This window comes from Anneissia japonica, unplaced genomic scaffold (genome assembly GCF_011630105.1).
Source record: "Anneissia japonica isolate Jap-2015-1 unplaced genomic scaffold, ASM1163010v1 scaffold5280_len750649_cov202, whole genome shotgun sequence".
NCBI classification, from domain to species: Eukaryota; Metazoa; Echinodermata; class Crinoidea; order Comatulida; family Comatulidae; genus Anneissia; species Anneissia japonica.
The window spans coordinates 397978-408992 of NW_022703058.1; the positions used below are offsets into that span (position 1 = coordinate 397978).

Below are 11015 nucleotides of genomic sequence, written 5' to 3' on the forward strand. Positions count from 1 at the left end.
TCAGGTAGGGCAAAAATCGATTAGGACAATAAGAGAAAAAATAAGATAAGAATGTAGCATCATGCGCCGATCATGATAGTAGAAATGAGTTAGAGTTTACAATTAAAAAAAAAAAAGGTCCATGGCACTCTGATCCATTTTCCCGGCGTCATTGTACATCTCTTTACTACTCCCGCAATAATGAAATTGATTCAATCCCTTGTCACACATCATGCTTCGTAACATGATTTCTTCCACTATTCGTTAACCTTTGCTTGTTACTTAATCCTTCCGCAATCACTCCTCCCTATCAAGTAAATACGCGACCTGTAATTCCCCCAACGTACAGCAAATCGTTAATTCTAATGCATTTTCCTCAAATTTTGAAGAGCATTTTGAAAATGTATGTTATGACTGTATATGTATTTTCTTCATTCTTCTCATTGAAGGCGACCGAAGGGCATATTTCTTTATTTTAATCTTCGATGTTGGTAACCTGTATATATTTTTAATCATTATGCTTTAAGCAAAAGTGCCAAGGACAAGTCTGTATATTTATATATAGGGCCTATATACATATATATTATCAAAGAGAAGTAAATAGTGTTCGAATAAAGGGCATGATGGTAGCATAGCTGTCAACGAATGTTGTCCTATGAATACATTGTGTAATAAAATGCCTCCGACAGGATTCGAACCTGCGACATATATAATATAAACATTCCTTGTAAAAAAAGTATCTCTTCTTAGATCTCGCCTTGCATATTGAAGACGCTCAAGAAGAGGGCACATCAATTTGATCGCTGTTCCACCTGTGTGTGTCGAATACTAGTTGTTTCCGCATACCTTAGAGTGTGAAAGCAATTGCTTCCAATGAAAGAGGTGGTGATGGTCGGTAACAAGTTTTGCTAACAGTGTAACCATGCTGAAGCGGGGGGGGGGGGGGGGGGGGGGGGGGGGGGGGGGGGGGGGGCCGATCGAAATAACAATACACTAGGGGGTCCGAGGGCATTCAAATTTCTGTGTTCTAGACGCCGAAAATAACCTCTGAGGCCTTTTGGGCGATCATTTTTTCTTTCTTTTTCTTTTTATTTTTTACTTTCCAAAAAAAAAAAGGGGGGGGGGCCTCTAAATCCGCCCCTGACAGTTCTGTCATGTTGAATATAGTAGCAGTGCTGCCATATAATTATTGGCGACAGTGCAGCTGTGCTGAAGCCGGGGACAATTCTGTCACGTTGAGGATAGTGGCACTGTTGCTACGAGGAGCCAAAACGCCTCTGAGGTTATTTCGGGGCATCTAGAAAAAGGGATTCCCCGGGGCATGCCAAACGACCCCCAGGTATTGTTGTCTATAAATCGGTCCCGGCTTTCGGACATCTCTAGATCCGCCACTGTGAAGATAGTGCAGAAACTGATGGCAGTGCTACCGTAGCTGGTAACATTTGTTTTTAAAATAAAGCTGGTGGCAGTACCGTCATATTGATAATACTGGCTGACAAATGTAGCATGGGTGCTATACCGACATTGCTAGTATGCTAGTATGAAGTTGACTGACACCGTGCTGCTACGGTGTAAGTTATAATAAATCATTACAATACTTATAAGCCAATATGAAGTTAGGCATCATATTTCAGGTTTTCATTAACATAATCTAGAAATACAAATTCATTTCAGTATGTTTTCTATGTATCAACTATTGAATACACCCAGTGTATGTTGAGCTAATACAAAGGTAACAGTAGGAGGATACAATCAGTGGGACAGGGGGAATCCCTCGTCGGGGAGACCTGCCAACATATTTCGTTGGAGAGAAAAAAAATATCCCATGAAATTTTAGATTATAAGACAATAAATGGCAGATAAGCTTCTTAAATCCCTAAATTGTAGAAAGCGTCCAGGAACTTCCCCCGAAACCCTCCAAGTGTTCCTGGGCGGCCCCGACCCCGCCTATTTACTGCCGTGGGGAAAATTCCCCCATTTACTACCGTCAGGGCCCAGTGAAAGTCTCTCCCTGGGCCCTAATAAATTCCTGGATTCGCCACTTATATAATTTACTTTGTCGTTAAAAACATTTAGAATGCAATGACAAACATAATTAAAAAACGAGCACATCTAAAAATCCCACAATGGACTTGACGACCACATTCAAAAATCCACAGCACCCGGCTCCACCGTTACGCCATAGATAAAGTGGTGGTGGTGTTGGTATAGTGGGGTTGGGGGAAATAGTAGTGTAGGTACCATTATCATTTAACTTTCATTGGGAAGAATGTTCTCAAAATGATACAGCACCAATTATTCACGGTGCTTTGTGACCAAAGCAGAGTTCATGCCATTATTGGACATTCGATAAATGTCTTGAAAAAATGTTTATGCTAAACTTAAATTTGAATGAACAAATATGCTTGATTTTCAACAAATGGCACCAAACATGTAATTAAACCATGCGTTCGCAGAACATATGCTATACAATATCTAGTGACATTTTGACAATAATATTAAACATTATGACCATTATTGTTGTTATTAAGAGTTTGCCCTCAATTTCACACATGGAGGCAATGGTGCGTTTCTAAAAGCTTCCTTGCCTTTATAACTGTTCTATTAAATAATGTATGAATGTATTTAATGTTGGACGTGGTGCTACAGTACATATAAAGAACATAACAAATACAAATTTTGGTCTGAGATTTAGAAATCTTGAAGAAAAACGTAATTAATGTGGGGAAATCCCCAGATATACTGACGCAAAAGAGACATAATGGCACGGTATATGGCTTGTTGCTCAAGTTTAAAGGTCTGCGTATTATTGCAGGAAGTTTATTATTAAAAGGTATGTACTATGAGCCAGTTGATTAAACATTATATAGTATAACTATACACTAGTTTAAAAATACAAGCAATCATAATACATTCTTTAGATTGAATTTGCAAAATATATCAAATTCATGTATACGTCACTTGTGCAAGAAATGAGATTCATACGTACATTCACCTATCAACATTACTCGTGGATACAGGATTGATACGATTATGATAATATAAAAACCTCTTGGGGCATTTCATATAAATTACCTGTTTGCTCTCTAACCGACTTAGCCTACTTCAGAATACGTACAATATTTAATGCTTTTTATTCAAAATCCATTAACATTTGAAGCAGCAGTTTTTATGCGCCACACGATTATGTAATGGAAGATAATTGGTGTAATTTTGGATATGTAAAATATTGTCTGTGATGTGTGGAAACACAGTAGAGAAGTATGGTAATTTGATTTAAGTAGTGTCCTGAAGTGTTAATGAATGTCATTTTGTTAGAGATTGGTGTTTGTTAAGTGGTGGTCTTTCAGAACACTGTCAGCTACCTCAAGGCCCTTGCATTACATTCATTTTCTCCTCAAAAAGTACAATATAATGACCCTACCTCATCATCAGATTCGTGTAATTGTACAGAGTATACACTATAAATCATCACGGCCAGAATAACAACAATAATAATAGCAACAATAACAAACATAATAAAAATAATAAATAAAAATAGTAATAATAAGAACAATACTAATATATAACAATATTAATGATAGTAATAACAATAAATAGTACTATCAATAATAGTATTGATAGTAATAATAATAACGATAATAACAATAGTAACAATAATGATGGTAATAATAATAAATGATAATAATAACAGTAACTTTTCTAATAATATTATTAATAATGACTTATCATCACTGCCTGAATAAGAGCAGCAACAATGACGACTATAATAAAAATAATAAATAAAATTAATAATAGTAATAATAATAACAACAATAATATATAACATTATTAATAACAATAGTATTAATAGTAATAATAACGATAATACCTGTAACAGTAATAATAATAATAAAAATACTAATGGTGGTAATAATAATAATAATAATATCAGTAACAATAATAATATTAATATGACATATATATTCACTACATGTAATGGTCAAATATCTGCACCTTGGTAGATCCTAACTTTCATGCATATGGTCTTGCAATGTGCATCACAAGATATGCAGCGTGGTTATTATTAGCATATTTTTTCTTCCTATCTATTACAAAGTATCATTTATACTGACAGTTTAGTTTTAAATACCTAATACAATGGTTTACATTGCCCTATTATATGCACAGGTATTTCAAGTAAAGCCTACATTTTATACATTTAACTATCATAGTTTGAGTGAAAGTAATGACAATGTTGACATGAATTTATGTTTTCAGCTGTTTTTTTGGTCTCTATTCATGTTTAAGGTAGAATATTATTTTGATAATGATCCAGGTTGCTATTGGGAATATCTCCAGGCTCTGTGTATTTGCTTCCTTTATCTATTTTTGTTACATCTCTATCTTCCTAGAAATAATAAATAACAGAATAAACTAAACAAACTTAATAACCACGTAGCTAAATATGTTAAGTATGTAATGTTAAAAAAATAAACAATAAATTAAAAAAAAAAATATTATAAACAAGCAAATGAATTAAAAAAAACCAAATAATGAATAAGTGAAATTTATTCATTAATTGAAAAATCCAGATTTATTATAATTATTAAAGACTTCTGATAACAAACTCTGTAATTATTTGAGATGGTATGTAAAATACAGTAAGTCCGATTTGCCAGAATAAAACAATACCAATTGGAATTAAAATATGAAAATCTTTTAAATTTAAAAATGCAGATGTTTGAAATTGATCAGTTATGCCCTAATATTGGATTTATCATGGAAAGAGGAATCCCTTTGAAACTATCCTCTTAGGTGAAACAGAAGAAAACAAAAAATAACTGGAAACATTTTTCTTATTGTGAGAACTCTGTAACCTTGTACATAGTATATACGAATTAAATTTTTCATGCAAGCATTTACACATTCATTAATCTATTTATCAACATATACATCTATGTATATTCATGTGACATGGGAACAGCACTTAGCATCCATATTGGGGACAAAGGATTTGATGTTTTAAGAAGAAGCCTGATAGTCGATTGCCATTATCTATACGTGTAATTAACCTGTTATTAAATCATTGAGTATTCACAACTACTCTCGCAAATTCCGCTTGTTTTAAGCTCCTGGGAAGAATCACAATTACAAATAACCACCATACTACTGTCAAGGACCTATCCCGGCTTGTGTTTTTATTAGCTGAATAAATTACATCCCTTATTTGCCAATGGTACCATACTTGATAAAGACAGGAGGCATAGTCAAATTTCAAAGATAATGCAATTGTTGAAATAAGTATTTACTGGGGGAAAATGCAACAAAGTATATACAGAACATTCCTACTTATACATAAGGCATATGGATAAGATTTTTATCAAACGCCTTAAACAAATGCTTAAAAGATAATCAGTAAACTCAAATAAATATATATTTTTAAAAACAAACATTTTAGAAAGACTAACAATAATATCTATGTACTAGTACTTTAAAATTCAAATGTTCAAAATGGAATCAAAAATATTTAAAGTATTATGGAGTGCTGTAGTATTTAAGCCATTGTCTAACAATGTGTTGATTTTTCTCTAACCAATTTACGTTTATTTCCATTTTTTCTAAAGCTTGTTGAATAGAACGTGATCCTGATCTTGCATCTAACTGTTCAGAAAAGAAATTTTTCGCCTGCAAAATGGAATGTGAAAAACAAAATATATCAACACCTGTTTTATTAAATCCAATGTGAACAAAGTACACTAATTATTTCAACCAAACACAGACCTGTCAATGCAGATTTTGAGGTTGATAATGATAGCAGGACTACACTTTGTGGAATATGTTAATTGATACTACGCATGACCCTGCATTATACAACAATTCTGTGTTAAACTAGGCTGTCCCTCATCAACATTATTGAATGTTTAAATAAATAGAACTGTAATTTAATTTAAAAAAAAAAAAAAAATTGGATGTTTGATGGTTTGACTAACCTGTTGTTCTTCAACAGAACTTGCAATACTGCTTGTACAACTTTCAATGATACCACCAAAAGCAAATGAACTAGTGCCAAACCTATTTGTAGGAAGATATCACATAGTATTACCAAAGCACTTGCATTCTGCCAGAGAAGTAACAATGATGACAAAGGCTTAGTATAGTGCCCAGGTCAGCAGGGATCTAAGGATTCAGAGCCCCTGTTAAGGGAACCTTTAACCACCATAGAGGTGAAGAAAATAATTTTTTTTCAGGTCATACTGCTTTGAAAACAACATTTTTGTAGTCTGAAAGTGCCACTTCCCAGCATTTAGAGGTAGGCCTACCTATTCTTACAATTTGCTCCAAATACAGTGGATGAATTTGAATCCCCATCAGGAAATTTGGATCCTTTATTGGGGACCTTGTGCATTCTGTTAGGGATCTTGGACACTACTGCACATTGGGGAATGGCTTAAAACAATTATAACATTAACCAAAGTGCAAGAAATGTTGATTTGCCCGTTTATTTTTATATTCATACCGATTTAGAGTGTAAACTCCAAGCTATCAATGATATTAATGATAATAACAGTAAAGTATAGAAATTGTGATATTAATAAAAATAGGTTTTATCAGTTTTAAAATATAATTGTAAATCTAAGGGATTACACTATCTTTTTTACAACTCTCTTTACAGTATAATCGAAACTGCACAACAAAGTGTTATTAATAATTGAATGCTGACACCATGATTAATTCACGGCACTGTTATTGTTTCATAATAATTTATCCAAAAAAACATCCTTGGATGAATAACATTATATGCAGACTGATCAAATATCAAGATAGCACTTTTAGGGAATGTGATATCTGCAGTTATTGAAAGCTTATGAATAAATTACAAAGAAGTGTCAAGGTTAAACAAAAGAGTAATTTTATTAACACAATTTTCAAAACCGGAAATGACAGCACCCATAGTGTAGAAAGACTGAGATATGTTTATTGTGCTGTTATCAGACCTCTCATTAGAGAGTACATGTCCCAATTTGTATACAGCGTGTCCTAAATAAAAAACAAAACCCCAGAAATGTGATGGCTTCATGCTACTGTGTTGGAGGCACAGGGTTCCCTAGGCCTGCTTCGTCTACAGGGTCGACTGCAGGAGACGAATACAGACGTACTTCACTAAGCTAAAATCCAGAGAGCTTATAGACTAAATCAGATTAATGATGTTATACTTACATCTCGGTTAACTTTTCCCAATTTTGCTGTAGAAACAGCCAAGCTGGTTGTGCACCGATTGGGTTTGAGGCCACAGATGCGATGACAATGGATACATCCTGCTGTCGAACAGATCCGTCAACTGTACTATATAGGTACCTGTAAACACCAAATAGATCCATGGTAGAACAATCTACATTAATCCACCTCATAGATGTTTCTGTATATTTTATTGTGAAATGTTACACTGTGAAAAACTGTCTACATATTTGGGTTATTCTTGTTCCCTTTTCAATATAACTATAATAGCAAGGTGCTCATAAATTTACATTGCCACTTATTCAACTACCATATTTATTTTAATAAATGCCCCAGGGCATTTATTGTGAGAAGGGTTTTAAGGGGGGTGTTTATTCGAGGGTGGCATTTTTTTTTGTATAATGGATACGTATATACTCAAATAGACTCTCCTTAATTTTACTGTAAATGTGGAACTACAGCACATAATTACCGTCAAAATGTGATTATACCGTCAAAATGTGATTATGCGTGATCATAAAGACTTGTAGGTTAGAAAAAATGTAATTTTACTGGAGCAGAAAATTAATAGAATGTGTTGGTAATGATGTTGCTTATAGTCATTTAGAGGGACGTTTATTCCAGGAGAAAATAAAACCCTGAGGTGTTCATTCCAAATAATATTGCTTAATAATAATAATGCTTAAATATTTATATAGCGCCAATTCCAAATTATATAATCGAAGGTGCTGAGTGTTATTATCCCTAGTCACTGGATAACATACAATGGCACCCAGCACAAAGTGCAACCTTCTCTGCTCCCTGGGGAGTATACCTAGTGGTGCACTACTTGCTTAGCACACGAAATGAGTACATTCAATGCCGTAACATCCTACCATTTATACTCCTGGCTAGACAAAGACAAACAGATAAAGTGCCTTGCCCAAGGACACAAGCAACTTGCACAGCGAGAGTTTCAAACCCCTGACCTCAAGGTTGGGAGTCCAAGCCACAACCGATGCATCAACCGCTTTTAGAGGGGGTGGGCGTTTATTGAAAAGGGGAAATTTAATACGATATTTATAGCATTTAACAAGTGTCTTAATATAAATTTGTACACACTGAAATTAATTTTTTTTTTCTTGTCAATGACTTACTTAATAAGATAAATTTTGTAGTTGGCTTTTCCTACAGTACATCCCTGTATTGAGTGAAGCATGCCTAGTTTGGCATTAATCTTTGTGTAAGCTTTGCTCATAGGGATATGACAAGAGTAGGAGTGTTCTAGAGTTTCATTAGAGAGCTTTCGATTCATGCGACGACGCGACACTGGAATGGAATCATTCATGCATGTTCATCCTTCCGGGCCTCCTACGTTCTCTGCTTACGTAGATTTGGCCAAATTGCATCCTGGAATCCATGTGACAAGGCGAACTTAACAATCTTGCATGCACAGACGACTTTAGTGACATCATTACATTCAACGTCCTACCGTCGTTGTGAAATCAAAAGCTTTCTAATATCTCAAGGAAAGGTGATACACAAGTAGTATAAAAAGTAGTAACAGGGAAAAAGTACTGTAATGTATGGACAAATAAGATGCAACTCATTAAATTTAAAAAAAACATTAAAATAAAAATTTAACTAAGTACATTTTTAAGTTAAAAAACATTAAAAATAAAAATTTAATTAAATCAATTTAAAAAACATTAAAAAAAATAACTCAATATTTGTACATATCAAATTTTAATGCATACACTTTTAATACAGTATTTAATATTTTATATATTGTAATATATTCTTATTGTGGCATGTTCAATTTAGTTGAATTTTTATTATTGATGAGTCAGCTACAAAATGCCACATGAAAACAAGAATTTAGCATATCAAAGGAACATTTCAAATTTGCTCTTTTTTGAACAATAGATTTTTTAGAATGTTATTAATTATATTGTTTATAATGCAGTCATTTGAATTTACTCATTTGCATAAAGCATTACCACATTATATGTTTTGCACAAAAGGTCAAAATATTGATAATAATTGAGGAGTGGACATTAAATTATACCAATGTTTAATTTTTCAGGCACTTTTCAAGGACGGTATATCTTTAACTAATAGATTAATAAATGTACGTAAATAATAATTATACATACCTATAGATATGGGATGGATCACTTGTACAAGCCATGGCTGCCATCAAGACGTTTTTTTCCGATGCCACCTTTGTTTCCAAATACGATTCCCAAAGAAATTCCCAGTCAGAGGAAAGCCCATTCCGAGCGGCTGCACAATAAACTGTGTACTTTAAATTTACATTAAACCTGTATGAACAAATCAAAATAATAATATATAATAATAGTAATAATTTAAAGATGACAGTCAAGAGAATGTTGTTAAAAACTATATTTTATGATTGCAATGGTGTACAAGTATGTAATATTATACTTGATGTATACGCTTTTAATAATGATGACGAAAATGATCATATGATTTTGATATGATTATGATGATGATGATGATGATGATGATGACAATAATGATGTTGGTGGTGATGTTAGTAATACATGATGAATGATAATAAGGATAATGATGCAAAAAAATTGTGTGGCAAAATTATACTTTGGGGAAATCTGTTGGGATGTTTGCTACTGTATATAAACGTTTAGGTGGTTGACTCAATGAGCGTGACGAAATGCTAGTGGAGAAAAAGGGAGCTTTCGATTGCACGACAACGGTAGGACGTAGAACGTAATGACGTCACTTAAAGTCATCTGCGCATGTGAGAACGTTAAGGTCACCTCGTCGAGTAGATTCTGGAACGCAATTTGGCCAAATCTGCATATGTAAAGAACGTAGGACGTCAGGTAGGACGGTCACGCATAAGTGATTCCGTTCTGCGTCGCATCGTCTCACAAATCGAAAGCTCCCTATTATGAGATGCTGAAAGAATAAACTAGTGACCTTCAACCTTCGACCTTCATGATGGTAAAAGATTAATTTGAACTAATTATAGGTGAGTAATGCATATCAGGGGCGGATTTAGGGGGGGGCCGGCCCGGCCCCGGCCCCCCCTTTTGGGAGGTAAAAAAAAGAAAAAAAAGAGAGAAAAAGAAAAAAATGATAGCCCAGAATGCCTCAAATGTTATGTTCGGCCGTCTAGAACACAAAAATTTCGCGGGGGCATGCCCCCGACCCCCTACGACAGTGTTGTCTCAATCGGCCCAACTTTCGGCCCCCCCTTTTGGACATTTCTGGATCTGCCCCTGCATATGTATGCTCCACTAGACTATATTTTTTATGATTACTGTTATTATTTATGTGTATACGCTAATACAGGAAGTGGTGATATTCCCATCTGCAATTTCAGTATGCTGCCCTCATAGTTTATGAACATGAACATTATCTGACAAAAAAGTTATCCATGTCACAGCATGGCAACTGAATTAAATACACAACAATGTTAAAGCCCCATTCCTGGCAAAATTTCAGTTTTTAAGAAAAATCTAATTTTTGTGTAATATTATAAAGATTTATAAATATAATACGGAATTGCTAGTTTAACTGAATTTAGACATTCCTAAGAATGAAAACAATGTAAAATAAGACTGAAATTTGATTTTTTTTTCCACACAAAAAATAAATGCGGATGAATTTTTCATGTTGATTTTGCGATAGGTCGTGAGAAGAAATATCGTAGGCGCCGAAAACATTAACCTATCCAACGCTGCTGGCTAGGCCTAGCCTTACCTCGATTTAGGTTCTGTTATCACACATAAAAACGGCAGACATGATATTTTCCGTTGCTAGTATTGACACTTGTGAAATATAATATTTCA

At 34.0% G+C, this 11015-nt stretch overlaps 1 protein-coding gene across 1 annotated transcript in view; it reads right to left on the reverse strand.

The window, feature by feature from the left end:
- Positions 1 to 4799: 4799 nt before the first annotated feature.
- The window catches only part of LOC117104247 (endoplasmic reticulum aminopeptidase 1-like), a 35190-nt gene continuing 28974 nt past the window's right edge, over positions 4800 to 11015 (reverse strand). The window contains exons 14-17 of the mRNA XM_033244956.1: positions 9333 to 9500; positions 7180 to 7317; positions 5952 to 6033; positions 4800 to 5646 (exon numbers count right to left, since the gene is read on the reverse strand). Of these exons, the coding sequence (XP_033100847.1) occupies positions 5497 to 5646; positions 5952 to 6033; positions 7180 to 7317; positions 9333 to 9500 (538 nt within the window). The 3' untranslated portion in view covers positions 4800 to 5496. The remainder of the gene's footprint in view (positions 5647 to 5951; positions 6034 to 7179; positions 7318 to 9332; positions 9501 to 11015) is intronic.